The following is a 17735-nucleotide window of genomic DNA, read 5'->3' as shown; positions in this document are numbered from 1 at the left end:
GCAGTATCTCAAAATATTATCAGTGTTAGCTCTGGATTATGGATTTTCAACCAGTATAAATTTTATTATCCCTTTCTCAATTTTTATTTTACAAATTTTTTTACAGTGAATATGAATTTTATAACTAGAAATAAATTAGGATTAAAATAAAACAACAAAAAGCAGTGGTTAAACAACTAAATCATGTTTATGGAGTTATAGTATCAAATAACCAGATGGATTCAGGGATCTGTGAATCAAATTACCAGTTTCCATAATTTATTTCATTTGGGCATTCTGGGCCTCTCACACCCTCTTGGAAGCATTTGAACATGGTCATTAATTAATATAATGATATAAGTGGAACAAAAATTTGTAATAGGTTTTATTTGGAATGTGTGTTGTATTATTTCTTATACTACATATACTACTGATACATATTTTAAAGTCAGTTTCATTGCTGTTATATGTTATTGTTATCCTGGTTTTATTTCAGCATTTGCTCTTTACTCTTTTATGTAGATAAAATTCATTTGAGAAATTGAAATATTTCTATAAACAGAAATAGTATTTATTTCAAAACGTTTTTCAAATGTTTCAGCTACCCATGGTATCATTTGTTGTTCCTTTAAACAGATTTTGATCCCTTTTGTTCTTGTGATGTGTGCTTTTGAAGCAGTGCAGTTAACTACCCAGTTATCATCAAAAAGGTAAGGTGAATGTTCACGAGCCATTGTATTTGCCCATTTTTAAGAAATGAGAGTAAGCATTTGAGGGTATTTCGTGTGATTGCTGTTAAGACACTGTAACATAGATTGTTTATTATAAAAATGAGAAAAAGTGCTTTATCCTTTTTGTCAGAGTTCAGTTGTCATTAGAGGAGCGTAGTTAATTAGAGCCTCTTGCAGGCAAATAAAATGTTAAATGTTACTAGACTATGAGGTTGGACAATTAAGTTCGCGAACTTGTTGCAGTGCTGTTGCTAACCTTTTTTTGATATCTGAGGGATTATTCATTATGAATTTGTATGAATTGGACAAACAGTTAACCAAGTTTACTATTTGGAAGTACTGAAAAGGCTGCATGAAAAAGTTAGACGACCTGAACTTTTCACCAACAATTCATGGCTCTTGCATCACAACAATGTACCAGCTCACACGGCACTGTCTGTGAGGGAATTTTTAAACAGTAAACAAATAACGGTATTGAAACACCCTCCCTACTCATCTGATCTGGCCCCCAATGACTTCTTTCTTTACCCAAAGAGAAAGGAAATATTGAAAGGAAGACATTTTGATGACATTCAGGACATCAAGGGTAATATGATGACAGCTCTGATGGCCATTCCAGAAAAAGAGTTCCAACATTGCTTTGAAGGGTGGACTAGGCACTGGGGTTGGTGCATAGCTTCCCAAGGGGAGTGCTCCGAAGGTGACCGTAGTGATATTCAGCAATGAGGTATGGAGCACTTTTTCTAAGATGAGTTCACGAGCTTAATTGTCTGACCTCATATTATTCAAGCTAATGAAGAGCCTCCCTAGAAAAAAATAAAACATAAATGTTAAATTATTATAATTAATGACTGGCTTACTGTAGATATAACTGTGCCTACAAAAGGAGGGATATCATTCTGTTTTTAGGGGTTATTTCTTAAATATGTATTAGACAAATGTGTTAGCATTATTTCATTTTACATGGCTTGAAATGAACTGTTCTAAAAGTCAATAGTATACATAGTTTCTCAGTCTTGATTTTTACACATTTGACAAATGGAATGTGAAATATTCTTTCTGAGTTTTGAGGAACTTCTGGAGCAGTCAGTCTTAAGCAATCAAACTGCTGGAAGAGAAGCTGTCGACTCTACTATTTGCTTTTTTTAACCAATAAAATTGCCTCATCAGCACAGGACTGATCAGCCTCTCTGAAAGACACTTGAGATAAATATGAAGCTTCTTTGCTGTTCTGTTATTGTTGAATCAAGGTGGCATATTCAGTGTTGAAAGAAATAACTGGTATTAGCATACATTTGCATGTTAATAACTTTAAGCTAGAACTGGGTTTAGCATATTATTATGCACGTTCCATAATTTAAAAAAAAAAAGATTTTCTTCCACTGTTTAAAAATAGTAGAAATGATTAGTAGAAATATCATTTCTACTTTAATTTTGTATGTTTTTGCAGAATATATACATGAATTTAACGTTAAAAGCATTTATACCTTGTTAATATATAAAAGATAGTTACTTAGATACAATAAAAAAATGAGAACTTATAGGTAGTTCCTTGCATCTGTTAGTGGATACATTTTTTTATAAAACATTTTAATTAATGTTTAATAAAAGAGCTGGGGGGACAGGTGAATAAGAAGTAGAAGGCTCATCAAAGTGTGTATATGTATATCTGTGTGTGTGCACGTACACGTACGTGTGTGTAGTAATTCTGTTCTGAGACTAGTGCAACAATATAATTACAAAGGCAGACAACTGAGGCAAAGATGACAAAGTTGAGGCTTTATAGATGTCTTTTGACTACTAAACCTTTACACGTCACTGACATTTCCCCCTCAATATCACACCAACCCTTCAAATTTGATAATGTCACACACTGAACCTAGCAATTCCTTTTCTTCCGGTTGGAAACTAGCTCCTCATGCTGTTTTCTGTATCACACAAGCCTAAGTTCGTCCACCCTCATTACCAAATCCACTTAGCTAAATATCACTGATAACATCTCTCCTTCTATCCACATGTTCAGTCTCATTATTTATGTTGCTAAATATTGTCTTACAACATAATTCTTGAAAGCCTAGGGGTTAAGATGGAGGTGGAGTTTACACTAATGACTGACTTGTTATATCCCTAATGCCAAAGATGAGTTCAGTAGAACAAACCTGAGATGATTCTAACCGCTTTTCTTTGGACTCATTTCTTAAGTATGTATTGAACAAAAATAAAGTACAACAGCTGTGTGAGCATTATTTTATTTTGCATGATTTTAAAATTAACTTCTCTAAATATCAATAATTTATCTAATTTCTCAGTCTTGATATCTGGCTTTATTTCAAAGACTTGTGTATTTTGGGTAGAGGCCAGTAAAAGGGAGTATCTGGGCATGAAGATTACCTAATGGTTGATCCGTTAGAAATGCTTTTGGCTGTAAGTAATGAGAATCTAACCATAGCTGGAAGAAACAGGGATTCATTGTCTCTCAGAACCTGGAGTCTAGAGGTTGGCAATCCTGAGCTGGTATGATGTCAGCCCTGCCTTTCAGCTCTCCCCGTCTTAGGGTGTTGGCTCTTCTCACACCTCCATGAATCATATCTGCCACCCAGATGGGCAGGACTCATGGGGGGAAGGGGCAAGGATTTGTGTCAGCTGATTCTCCCTGTCCAGGCGGGAAGCAGTGTATTTCCCCAGTGCACCATCCAATAGATTTCAGATTTTGTCTCAATGACCAGAACTCTGTCTGGCACACATTCATATCTAAGCTGGAAGGTGGTTAGAGAAAAACAAGTTGTGGCTTGGCGTGAGTGTGGGAAGCAGCCAACCAAAAGTGTCTGTCCCAGTTGAGGAGGATATTTTGAGGCCTCAGGTGATGAGACAACATAGACCTTGAAGACCTTTATCACCTTCAGAATGCAGCGAAGTATAAGGAAGGCTTAGGAGGCAGCCGAGAAAGAGAAGTAGGTTTTAGAGTTACTGAAGTATTCAACAACCAACCACATAATGAGATCTAAAAGGAATAATTTTTCAGTTCTATACTTGATCACATACTCAGGAGAACCAGTAATGATTGAAAAAAACTTGAGAAGGTCAACAGTTGTCAACACCACCATCTAGCAGCGAAAAAGCTAGTTTTCTCAAGCCCTGCACTAATTGAAATGAACATAAGGTGTTTTGAATATACTGTTTTGTTCTACTGGAAGGTTTAATCTTCAGGATGTCATGCTCCCATATTTAGGAATCCAAATTTGGATCAGAATTACTCCAGTGTCGAATCACTTTTATTGGGTGAGCGTTTTCCAGGGGAAACTATATTAAACCAGCTTAATTTTTTGATTAATTTAATATGAAGTGAAACTAAACTACTAAGTATTTTTATTTTTAGTTTATTAAAATTATCTTTATTGAGGGCAATTATAAAAATTTTAGCAAAGAAATTTTGGTTCATTATTCTATTTTTATCTATCTTAAAGTGTATGAATTTTAGCTCCAGCTAATGTGATTTTTTTTTTTTTTTTTCCTTTTCTGTTATCTCTACCAGGTCTAATTTACCTGGGTCAGATATTACAGACCTGGTTTTGTCAAGGAGATTTGCTTCTTCCATCATTATTTGTTAGTTACAGATTTTATTCTGGGTGGTTTTAGCTTTTTACAATTTTATTTGGTGTGTTTCTACCAAGTTTAATTTTCCTTGGTTCAAATCTTTTTGGTTCCGTGGGACCAAAAGGAAGAGCTCTTAAGTCAGTGTATATCACAATGTGCAGTGGTAGCCGTTTTGAATTTTATTTTACACTGATTATACCTATCATTCATTTAGCTCATATGTTTTGAGTTTCTGTTATATGCCAGCCACTCTCATAGCTGCCGGTAGGTAACACATTGGTAAATAGAGCTTACCATCTATTCAGAGAGACAAATAATAAATAAAATGTTTGCCGTGACAATAAAATGTCAGGTTGTATTACATGTCAGGAAGAAAAATAGATTTATTGGGGGAGACTTCTATGAGGAGGAGTCATTTAAGCAGAAACCTGATTAAACACAGAGTGTACCATGACACTATGTGAATAAAGAATATTGCAGATAGAGAGATTGTGGCATGCACAAAGGGCATGAGGTGAAAACGTGTGTAGTGTATTTGAAAAACAAGAGGGCTAGCCTTCAGTGGGGTATGCTACAGTAGTAAAAGAATTGTAGGCAGGGACCAGACCATATGGGGCTACTTAGGCCATACTTAGGACCTCAGAATTTTTCCTGTTGTGGCAAGAAGCCATTGGAAAGGTTTCCAAAACCCCACTGTCTATTGTATGGATAATAACCTTAGGGGGACAAAAGTAAAAGCAGGGAGATCAGTGAAGAGACCATCATTATAGGTGAGTGCTCATGGTGGGTTGGTGGAGGGGATAACAGGTAATAGTTATCACCATTTGGATGAAAACCCAGTAGCATGTATTTATTTCTTGAATCAAAAAGTATTCATGGGGCAAACTCATAGGCTCTAGGTGCTCGGCAGCTTCAAAACATTGTAGAGGTAAAATGATATAAAACTAACCTGCTTTTAATAGAAATAATCATATCCAAAACATGGAGAGTGATAATCCCATCTTACTTTGGTAGTGATTTGGTCACCGTGAGTGTTGAACAGTGTGTTCCATTTATGCTTCCTTATTTAAACATATGTGACTAAACAAGGGACACATTCCGAAGAACGTGATGAGCACCTGAAGGCGTCTGAGAGTGCGCATGCCTGGGGGAGCCAGTGTGCTTACGGGTCAGGAGCCCAGGCTGTGGGCTGGACGGCTGTGTTGGCGTCTGCCCGCTCACTGGCTGTGGGATCTTGGGCAATTTACTTCTGTGTTCCTCAGTTTCCACACAATGGCTCAAGAGTGGAAGGATTTGTCCTGGTAAAGTTTTTTTCTTCTTGTTAATTAAGGCTTAGATCAGACATCGTTTTCTCTGATAAACTTTTCTTATTCAGCTACCCCACCCTAAATTCCTAGTTAAGTCAGGTAACTCATATGGTGATAAAACAATTTCTTACTTTTCTGATTCATACCCTGTTGTAGACTGAATTGTGTCCCCCCAAAATGTAAATGTTAAATGTGATTGTATTTTGAGATAGGGCATTTAAAAGAGATAATTAAGGTAAAATGAGGTGATACGAGTGGGCCCTAGTCCAATATAACTGGTGTCCCTAGAAGAAGAGGAGAGTAGGACACAGAGGAGAGACCATGTGAGCACAGAGGGAGAAGATGGTCACCTACAAGCCAGGGAAAGAGGCCTCAGGATGAAACCAACCCTGCTGACTCCTTGATCTTAGCCTTAGCCTTCAGAAGTGAGGTAATAATTTTCTGTTGTTTAAGCCATCTGGTAGTCTGTGATACTTTGTTATGGCAGTCCTGGCTAATTGGTACATGCTGTGTGAACTCGATGAAGGCAGAGATTGTATCTTTCATTGTGTCTTTCATTTTATCTACAGCTTTTGTTAAAAGCAGTGAGAAAGGAACCAGTATTTGTTAGGCACCTACCATATGCAGGCATTGTATTAGGTACATATATTACCTGAATTAATTTTCCCAACAATACGATGAAGTAGGTATTCTTTTGGCCATTGTACAGATAAGGAAACTGAGGCTGAGAAGACAGTAAGTAACTTCATCAGGTGTGTCTTACTTCAGAAGGATTCCAGAATATCATCTGTGTCATACAATAAAATAATTTGCTTTAGAAAAACAACATTCAAAAATGTTAAACAAAATTTTTAAAAAGATGCTTTAAGATCTGTTTCATTTAAATTGTGTTTATCTCTTGTTCCAGAAGAACTGGATCCAAAGGGTGGAATTTTTGTTTCACTGATTATATGATTCAAAGAAGGGGAGCACTTTGTAATAATTGGAGCGGTCTAGAATGGAGTGGATTCTGTTACTGGAATCACTAAAACTTGTGCTAGACAAAGCCTTCTTTGGGATTGTAACTTTGGGAATATTCATGCTTTGGGTAGAAGGTTATAGTGAATGACCATTGTGTTCTCTACAAACACTTAACACACTTTATTATGTCTTACAGCAGCTTTGTTTGTAAGATGGGATCAGTCTGACTTGTATATATATGCATATGTGAGATACATACATACTGAGTTATATTTCTATACTTCAGACAAATAGTTGGAAAAAACAATTATTTCTTAAAAAGTCATAAACTTTGACCAACCAGAATCTCGTATCTTATATAAACATTAACTCAAAATAGATTTAAACTTTTAGGAAAAAACATAAAAGAAAATCTTTGGGATTTGAGCTAGGAAAAACGAGCTAGGAAAAACGTTAGACTTGACAACAAAATGATGATCTATAAAAGAAAAAAATACATAAATTAGACTTCATAAAAATTAAAAGTTTTTGCTCTGTAAAAAAAACCTGTTAAGAGAATGAAAAGACAAGCTACATACTAGGAGAAAATATTTACAAACCACATATCTGTCAAAGGATTTCTATCTAGAATATGTAAAGAACTCTTAAATTCAACAGTAAAAACCAATAATTCAATTAGAAAATGGGCAGAAGACCTAAAGAGGACATATAGATGGCAAAGTGGTCAACAAAAAGATATTCAGGATCTCAGCCATTAAGTAAATGCATATTAAAACCACAATGAGGTATCATTCATTATATGATTGTCAGAATAGTAAAATAAAAAATCATGACTTCATCAAATGCCAGTAAGGATGCAAAAAGTTGTTTTCATACATTACTGATGGTATTTTTGTAAAATGTGACAACCACTCTGAAAAGAGTTATACAGTTTCTTATGAAATTAGACATGCAACTGCCATACAATCCAGCAATTACACTCTTAGGTATTTTTCCTAGAGAAATGAAAACTTGTGTTTGCATAAAAATCTGTACATAAATGTTTATTGCAGCTTTATTTGTAATAGCTTCAAACTGGAAACAGTCCTGATGTCCTTCAGTGTTTGAATGGTTAAGCAAACTGTGGTACATCCATACAAGGCAGTACATCCATACTCAGCAATAAAAAGGAACAGACTATGGTACATACAGCACCTTAGATGAATTTCAAGGGAATGGTGCTGAGTGAAAAAAGACAATCCCAAAAGATTACAGAGTGTTTTATAATTGATTCCACTTCTACAACACTCTTCAAATGGCAAAATTATAGAAATGGAGAACAAATTAGGGATTAGTGATCAGGCAGGAGTCGGCAAGAGGATAGGTGTCGCTATAAAAGAGTATCCTGAGGGATCCTTGTGATGGGGGTGCATTCTGTATCTTGACAGTATCAATGTTAATATCTGGTTGTAATATTTTATAGTTTCGTAAGATGTTACCATTGGGAGAAATTGGGCAAAGGGTTCTCTACATTATATCTTAAGATTGCATGTGAATCTATAATTATCTAAAATAAGAAGTTTAATTTAAAAATCATAATTTGTGTCCCTTTTATAGTATTGAAATAAGTATTCAAAGTGTTAAGTAACATTTTTAAAGTCCAGCCTGTCACTGTGGGACAGTAGTCCATGATAATATGAAAAGAGCTTTTGTCAAAAGTAGTATTTTCAGAAGCAAAAATACTGTCAGGATATAGGGTTATTTGATTATTCTCATTTTGATTTTAATGTGTTTTAAAAATGTGCCTGTTGTATTTTGTGTAACTTTTTCTTCATTTTCTTTTTTTTCAGTCTTTTTCTCATGGTCCTCGTCATATCAGACATTATGGCTTTGGTAAGACATTCTTGGATACTCAGTATCAATAAAATTGAGAAGCTAAGTGCCGAGTTAATTCAATCAAGATAATATGAATGCATTTCCATACATGAAATCTTTAGATATTGAGTTATAAGTGCTGGCATAATTTACACATATAAATTACTTTATTTTTATATGGTTTATTATGTAGTAAGAGTGCTCTTTTTAAGGTGTGAAAAACCTTCTTACTTAATTTTGTCGAATTTGTCATTTTATACCTAGTCGTCCATGGTGCATTACGTCTGAAATGAACTTCCATAGGAAGTTAACAGAAAAAGCTAACTTTAGATTTAGGTAACATATCATTTTCCTACTTGAAATGTTAATTTTTAACCCTTTTTTCAGCTTGAAAAAGAAAGGGAAAAGGGAGGTAGAAAGGGAGGAAGAGAAGGAAGGAAACAGGAAATAGAGCTTTTCCAGTGGGAAGATGTTAACAAGATGATCTCTAATGAATTAATTCTGACTGAGGAGCGTATGCGTGGGCCTCTTGTATTAATATAAAGTGTGGTAACAAAAAGAAGAACCTATTTTGCACCTGCAAGTTCGGGGGTTCCCAAAACTACCCTCAGGTTTGACAATTCACTAGATGAACTCAGAATTCACTGAAGACGTATTCACGGGTATGGTTTATTCCACGGAAAGTATGCAGGTTAAAATCTGCCAAGGGGAGTTCAGGAGGAGTCCAGATGCGGCGCACTGCTCGTCCTCTGCCTGCAGTCAGGACAGCATCCATCACTCCTCTGGCATCAATGTGTGACAGTCCCCTCGGAGCACTCACTACCAGCCAGGCTCACCGTAGCCTTGGTGTCCAGACTTGCTATTGGGGCTCAGTCCCATGCTGTTCCCATGGCTGACCTTTAATTTCCAGTCCTTCTAGAGGTAGAACTAGGGCCCAAAGTCCCCAACATAAATCACATTATTAGACTGTTTGGTGGCGAAGGTCCCCCAGGCAAAACATTTCTGTCAGTCATGACAGCCCAGCAGCCTAGAAATCACCTCTTAGTAGTTGAAGACAAAAGACAGGCCTCTCTTGGGATAAGGTTAATTCTTCACTACATAGCATCCCATGCTAGAAGTGATTACAGACAGCAATTACAGTAACTTCCCACTTCAGATTCCTAGTCATGTGATTTAGATGAGAGCATTTTTGTGTTGTGTTGAACTGGATATTCAATGTAGGCGTATCCGGAGATATTGCGGGTTTAGTTCCAGACCACCACAATAAAGCGAGTATCATGATAAAGCGAGTCACAGTCATTTTGCTGGGGGAGGGTCTTGCCTTCAGTTTATAAAAACAAAACAAAACAATGCAAAACACACCAATATCGGTGAAGTACAGTAAGGTGAAGTGCAATAAAACATGGTATGCCTGTATGTTTCTGAAATTGACCACACATAATGTTAGAACAAATCAGTTTTCAGTTTTGCTCCCAAAGTGACAAATAGACAAGACGTGTTAATAGAAAAGAATTGAAATTCTCTGACTTCACAATTTATGTAAAGAGTCAGATTGCCTAATTTAACTTAGAAAGTCACCTTTGGTCAGGCCTCTGCCTCCTTGGCTGGCATCATCTCTCACTTTCCCTCCTCATTTTCTCTACCCAGCCACACCTGGGACCTGCCGAGCTCTACCTGGACTTTCCATGTTGTATAGTTTACTCCCTCTGTCAGAAACATTCTTCTTCCATCTCCCCAACCTCCTCTTTCAACTGACTCTTACTTTTTACAGATATTTAGACTTTTTATTGGGGCAGCCTTCCCTTATAGTCTAGTCAGGATATATACCCCTTACTCTCTGTTCTCATAATGGCCTATATTTTCTGATAACACTCATCACACACATGCGCCTGATAATTTCACTGACTCATTCACTGGATTAAACATTTCCTAGAAGAGCGTTTATCTCCAGGACCTAACACAATAATTAACACATAGTAGGTGGTCAGTAAATATTTGTTGATGGATAGATGCTATAGCTTCTTGAGGTCTTTGATATTATTTAGTATCTTTTATTAAAAGTATCTTTATAAATACCTTTATTTAGTATGGTTTTCTTTATTCTAGTTATTCACAAATGTCACTTTTTGTTCATTTGACTGAATTGAAATGCTTGTTTCTGGCTTTTAGGCTGTTGCTCATTTTAGTTCAACCAAAAATTTCAGTAAAGGGCATACGAGTATTGTAATCAGATAGTGGTTCGGAGGGGTCAGAATCGGAAACACATAATCCTAAAACAACATTGTTTTTCAGCTGAATCTAAATAGCCTTTGTTTTTAATGGAGCCATATTTTGTTTTATTTTACAGCATTTTTTCTTCTTGGTCAAGGATTATGGCAGCTGGCTTGATATTGGAACAAGGTATAGTATATATTCACATAGAAATTCTTGAGAGTACAGTGAAAACAAGTAACATGATATCTTAGTATGGAAGGTGTCAATTTGATTTTGGAGGTAAGCATAGCAAGCTGCAATTATTTTAAGCCTCTGGAAGTGAGGCCCACCTCTCAGTGCTCTGCATTCACACATTAGCAGATGGTTCCTGGGGTGATGGGGGTGCAGACGTAAGTGTGGCGAGAACTGCGGGACAGCCAGAAGTTCTAGAAAATCTTCTTGGATTTCAGAGTAGATCACTCGTGAGTCTGTGTTCTCGTAATCTCTCAGTCTCTCTTTAGAAAAATGAAAACTATTCGAGTTATAGTGTGAATTTATGTGGCAGTTTAAACTGCATGTACTCATTGTCTGCTTTTTAGAATCTTTAATATGGGAACAGTTGAACATGTGATACCTATCACATTGTCATTTGTAGTATAATCTGAACAAAAAGGCTGATTCCTCTTTATTATGATTTGAATGTCAGTGATTGCCATCATCTGTTAAATTTCTTCTCTTTGAGAAAAAAGCAAAGTTGATCCTTTTCCCTTTTTGTTTTCAAATGCATTCGGAGACAATATTTTCGTAGACTGATTTTATTTCATGTAGTTGGCATTTATGCAGCACTTGTGTTACCAAGAATCGTGTGGGTTTGGGTGGCACACTCTGTACTAGAGTCCTCTGTGCCTATCTCTTAGGCAGCTCGCGGGTTGTACGGCCTGGTTACGTACATGCACGTCTGCTTCCCCCCATCTGAGTGGGATCTCTTTCATTCCATACGTGCTAGCACGTAAAAGGTATTCCATAGATCATTGACTGTATTTTCATTACTCTTAAGTTTGAATGCTTAGGGAAAGTTTTGATGTCTCCTTGTCACCAACCCTGTGATCCCAAAGTGTCCAGCACATAGTGGGTCAGAGCGTGAGACGTAGACCAGAGCACCTGGCATTGAACTGTTTCTGCCACTTTTTAGCTGTGAGACCATCAGGAAGTGATTTAATCTATCTAATCTCTCTCCTGTCTCTTGTAGTCATTTGAATGTATTAATCCATGTAAGCATTTAGCACAGTGCTTCACTAAATGGAAGCTATTATTATCGTTATTCTATAGATCCATTTTTTTATACTTCATAGTTTTCTTGTATTTGCCATAGCTCCCATTGCTTTCTCCATAATTTGCTAAATTTTTCATTTTAAATGAAGGTCAAAATTTATTTGGAAAATATTCTAATGAAATAGAGCATTTTGTGTGTGCGAGTTTTATTTTAAATTGTGATAAAATATACATAATATAAAAATTGACCACCTTAACCTTTTTTTAAATGTGCAATTCAGCGGCATTGAGTACATTTCAGACTGTTCTGCACCCGTCACCATCATCCATCTCCAGAACTCTTGTCATTGCCACACCGAAACTGTGCCCATTGAACAAGAATGTCCCATCCCCTGCCCACCAGCCCTGGCAACCACCATTCTACTTTCTGTCTCTATGAATCTGACTATTCTAGGTTACCTTATATAAATGAAATTATAAACTATTTGACCTTTTGTGACTGACTTATTTCATTTAGCATAATGTCCTCAGGGTTCGTCCATGTTACAGCCTGTGTCAGACTTTCCTGTCAGCTTTAAAGGCTGAGCAATATGCCATTGTATGTGCATATCACATTTTGTTTACCCATTCTTCTGTTGACAGACATTTGGGTTGCTTCTACCTTTTGGCTACTGTGAATAATGCTGCTGTGGGCATGGGTGTGAGACTTTTTCACGAGAGAAATCTATATTGGTTTTGGCTCTCAATAAATACCAAGGAATGAAGAGGATGTAATTTTCACATGGAAGTGTGCATCATTAATTTCTGTACAGCATCATTAATTTACATTACGCAAATTAAGAATTGGGTTTTCTTTGATTAGCTTGAGGAGGTTTATATTTACCTGGCAAATTTTTTATCTTCAAAGTACAAACTTTACGATTATTACCAGTAATAACGTGTGTAAAACATAAAGCATTTTTAAATATCCATAATCTAAATTCAATTCAGCAAATATTTGTTGATTACCAGCAGTACCCTGGGTGGGTTGCTGGGAATGAAAAAAACCCCACAGTTTTGGGCTCTTGGGGAGCTTAAGGCTGGAAGAAGAAACAGATTCGTGAGCAGGTAAATATGGTTCAGTATGAGAAGTTCTAGAGAAGTCTGGTGCTACGGGGACATTCGTCAAGGAAAGCTTATTGGGGGAAGGACTGCTTAAACACTGCAAGGGTGGGGTTCAGAGAGCACACTGGGTCACAAGATCTAAGCAGAATGTGTAGAGTGAGAAAATTGGGAGATCTAAAGTGGCACCTTAAGTGGCACTGACATTTAAAGGCAGAGAACAAGACATGTGGAAATGAGACTGAAAAAGTGGCCAGAAAGGCAGGAGAAAACCAGGTGAGAGTAGTATTGTGGAAATGAAAAGAGCATTTCCGGAAGGAGAGAGGTCATCCAGAAAAGATGTAAAGGGGTGCGTTGGCCTGACGAGCCTGGCTAGGGAGACGTCCCTGGAAGGATTTACTACTAGACTGCTGCTCTGAATCAGATCCGTCGATTTCTGGGTGAGGACTGCAGGCCAAAGATAATCATCTGTCTCCCCTTTCCCAAGACCCCAGTAAAATAAACAACCCCAGCCAAACTGAAAGAAAGGGAGAAGAATCATCAGCAAATGCGAGTTCAATTTCCTAGAAGATGGATATTCAGAGACAGGAGGCAGCGGCCCAGAAACTATCAGTGGGTCCTGCCAAAAGAAGAGGGAGCTCCAGACTCAGGCAGTAATGTGGAGGGTAGGAAGAGGTGAGGCAGGGGCAGCCAGATGGGATTAACGGAGTGTGTTTATAGGCTCTCAACGTGCTCTCCACAGCCTGTCTCCTCCTTCCTCCTCCCTGTGCAGGAAGTGCTACAGGCATTTGACTTACAGGGAAAAACCAAAGGGCACCTGTAAAGAGACTGAAAAAATGCCCAGGAAGAATTTCACTGCTCTGATATATGTGACCGCACCTCAGAGTAAAGCCATACCCCATTCTAGCATTTGCAGCCAAAGGGCAGAGGCAGGCACCCCTCCTGCCCATCCTGAAATATGACATAGCAATTTCTATCATATTCATACAACTTAATGGCAGCCATCCTATTTGTGGGTGAGACCTAGAAAGAAGAGGACTTTCTTCAAAAGTTAAATACTCGTACACTCACCCTATGACCCAGCCTAGGTATTTACTATGCCTCGGTATTTATCCAAGAGAAGAAAAAACATGTTGATGGAAAGACTTGTACAGGCATTCTCATAGCAGCTTTATTCATAATAGCCCAAATCTGGAGGCAACCCGATGTTCACCAGCATGTGAATGGATAATGAACTGTGCTCTGTCCATCCAATGGCATTCTGCTTACCACAAAACGAAATGAGTGACTGATGAACTCAATTACATGGATGATCTCAGAAACTTTATATTAAGTGAAAGAAGCCAGGTACAAAACAGTACATGGTGTATTATTCCATTTATAGAAAACTCTAGAACAGGCAGGATTAATCTCTAGTCACAGAAAACTGATCAGTGGTTGTCTGGGGCTGGAGCGAGCTTGACTGTACAAGGGCCTGTGGGGAATGCTTTGCATCTTTACAGTGATGATGGTTACATGGGTGTACCATTTGTCAGTACTCATCGAACTGGACACTTAAAATGGTTCCATTTTCTTATATGTAAATTATACCTCAAAGCTGATTCATAAGGAAAAATATAAGAACTAAAGTAACTTAAATTGAACTGAGAAGGATATAGTATAAGTAGCTAAATCCTCCCTTTCGTAGCAAGGCCTTCATAAATAATGTTTTAAATGGATTCATCAGTGTACAGCAACATAAAGATACTGGTTCATGCAGAGGTAACACCAGATCTAAAAAGAGAAGTGGTTCAAGTGGTTGGTTGCTCTGAGAAGTGGAGTGAGAAGGAATGAGGGAGTTGCTTTTCATTATAAATCTTTGTCCATTATTTGGCTTTTTTAGTACTGCCTGTGTGACTGCGCTATCAATAGAAGGGAAATGCATAAATGAGACGGGCGTCAGGGAGGTAGAGTTATAAGTAGAGACCAACTCCTGCACGCTTAATTGGAATGGGGAGGAGAAATACAGGGAATACCTCACGCCTCTCTGTAAGGAGATTTTTATCATCATCTTGTTTTATGCTTGAGCATGAGTTATAATATTATAGTTGGAGGGAGTGAAGTGTCATCAGTTCCGATGACCTTCTGTCAACGCTGGGTTCTGGAGCCTGTACTGGGCCCAGAGGGAGCAAGCTCATTCACAGAGCAGAGGTACAGAGCTTCCCACAGGGCCCGAGCCAGGCTGTGCATTGCAGCAGGAGTCCCCAAACCCAGCTGTTGGTTTGTGGAGATGTGGGCCGTGAAAGACAAGATGAAGGCATCTCAGAGACTTGGGAATCGGTCTACACTGGTTAAAAGACAAACTAGGACAGAAGCTCAAACCTGAGTGGGAGGTCCAAAATGTCAATCAAAGGATTGCCCGCAGTCACAGCACAAATAACCAACGTTTGTGTTGTGTTTCATTGTTCACACTATTTGCCAACATGTTATTTCATGGGATCTTGACCACAGCACTGCGGAGTAGATACTGTTTTCCACGATAGATATATTCACTGTCTCATTTGCCAGTTGAAGACACTGTGGCCCTGAGGAGACTGTGACCTGCTCATGTCGCAGAGCAGGTCTGGAGGGCAGCACCCCTGTAGCCAAGGCCGTGGTGTGCCCCTACTCAGAGAGTTTTCCAAAGTGTGCATTCTGTAACTCTAGAAACTCTTTGTAAAAAGCGGCTTTGTAGCTAATCCTATATTTGTGGTTGTTGCAAAAGAACCATTGACTGCAAAGTTTTGAATAATATAAATTTAGAGTTTAAAGGAGAAATATCGATTAGGAGGGTATGAGCCAAGAGGAAAGGCGTCTCAGGTCAGGAAAGTACTGTTTTTGGCCAGAAGCCTTTGTTCAGTATACAGAACAAAGAGTCATAGCTTCAGAGAGAAAATGCTGAAACGCAGGGAGTGAGGTAGGAGACAACTTCTGACACGGGAAGGCTATTGTGACGCAGGCGCAGGCAGAGGGCACCACTCGGCTTGCACCTGGGCACAGCTGGCAGAGTTGTTTCTTTATGTCAGATAGTGAGTCTCACATTGGTGCTGGAGAGGAAAACCTTGTGAAATAAAGAAGACTCAGTGCTGGGAGAGTTAAAGGAATGGTACGAAAATCCTGCATCCCTCCTCGTCCAGAAAGTATTTTATCTCCTTCGCAGTATTTCTTATTGCTTCTTTAAAGACAGCCACCATTTTCCCTGGAAAAGTCTGGGATGTCTTTCTTTAGAAATGTTAAGCTGTTTTAAGTCATGTAATCAATCACATTTGTCTCTTCTCCCTTCTGAGATCACTAGAAGTTTCCAGGAACTATTTGGAGGATTGGGTTGTTTTGCCACAGAAAAACTTCTATTGAAACCTGGGGAAAAGCCAGGTTAAGCAGTAACTGAGAAAAGTTTAGGATTATTGAGGAAGGTATTAAATTGATACAATAATTAGTATTAAAATGTCACTTATTGCACACAGTGTATTACGAGTTATTTCATTAGTTGTATTATTTCATTAGTTCTCATGACAATGATGTGAAGATACAATAAAGTGGAAATACAATAATTTCCATTTTACAGAGGAGAAAACTGGCTCCAAAAGACTAAGATTACACAACGTGACATAGCTCTGTTTCATTCTTTGCATTGTATGTGCATTTAACATATAGATAATGTCTTCAGAAACATCACATACTGAGCACTCACCGTACATAAAACATTCCCAGGCTTGATTGGCTGGGCCCCAGGGGTGGCCACCACCATTCCACTTTCTGTCTCTATGAATGAGGCTATTCTAGGTACATTATCTAAGCCGACCCACACAATGTTTGTCCTTTTGGACTGTCTACTTTCACTTAGCATGTTGTCCTCAAGGCTCATCCATGTTGTAGCATGTGTCAGAATTTCCTTCTTTTTGGAGCTTGAATAACATTCTATCATATGTATATATGACATTCTATTTATCCCTTCATCCATCAGTGGACACTTAGGTTGCTTCCACCTTTTGGCTGCTGTGAACATGCGTGTGCATTACCTGTTCAAGCCTCTGCTTTCGGTTCTTTCACATAAATTCCCAGAAGTGGGGTTGCTGGGCAGTTCTATTTTTAATTCTTTTAGGGGCCTCCATAATGTTTTCCATAGAAGGTGCTCCATTTTACATTCCTACCAACAGTACACAAGAGTGCCATTTTCTCCACATCCTCGCCAAACCTTGTTTTCTGTTTTTGTTTTTGTTTGTTGGTAGCCATCCTGATGGGTGTGAGTTGTTTCTCGTTGTGGTTTTGCTTTGTATTTCCTTAATTAGTGATATTGAGCATTTTTCATATACTTGTTGGCCAGTTGTGTATTTTCTTTGGAAAAATGTCTATATTCAAGTCCTTTGTCCTTTTTTAAAAAAAATAAATTTCACTGGGGACTGTTGGGGAACAGTGTGCTTCTCCAGCTCCAAGTCGTCGTCCTTCAATCTAGTTGTGGAGGGTGCAGCTCAGCTCCAAGTCCAGTCGCCGTTTTCAATCTTAGTTGCAGGGGCGCAGCCCACCATCCCATGTGAGAATTGAACCGGCAACCTTGTTGTTGAGAACTCACGCTCTAACCAACTGAGCCATCTGGCCACCCCTCTGGAAGCTCAGGGGCAGCTCGTTGTCTTCAATCTAGTTGTAGAGGGCGCAACTCACTGGCCCATGTGGGAATCAAACCGGCAACCCTGTTGTTCAGAGCTCGTGCTCCAACCAGCTGAGCCAT

General features: G+C 38.3%; 1 protein-coding gene across 3 annotated transcripts in view; it reads left to right on the top strand.

Moving 5' to 3' along the window:
• PIGN (phosphatidylinositol glycan anchor biosynthesis class N) overlaps positions 1–17735 on the top strand; it is a 95869-nt gene that overhangs the window by 68563 nt on the left and 9571 nt on the right. For all 3 annotated transcript variants that reach the window (XR_004421072.1, XM_033087633.1, XM_033087632.1), the window contains 3 exons: positions 616–689; positions 8401–8443; positions 10773–10825. Coding sequence is in view for 2 of the 3 variants with exons in the window: in XM_033087633.1 (XP_032943524.1) it covers positions 616–689; positions 8401–8443; positions 10773–10825 (170 nt within the window). In the remaining variant the exon portion in view is untranslated. The remainder of the gene's footprint in view (positions 1–615; positions 690–8400; positions 8444–10772; positions 10826–17735) is intronic.

This window comes from Rhinolophus ferrumequinum, chromosome 19, assembly GCF_004115265.2.
Source record: "Rhinolophus ferrumequinum isolate MPI-CBG mRhiFer1 chromosome 19, mRhiFer1_v1.p, whole genome shotgun sequence".
Classification (NCBI taxonomy): Eukaryota; Metazoa; Chordata; class Mammalia; order Chiroptera; family Rhinolophidae; genus Rhinolophus; species Rhinolophus ferrumequinum.
Note: the sequence above shows the minus strand (reverse complement) of the source record. Positions and strands in the feature narration are given on the sequence as shown.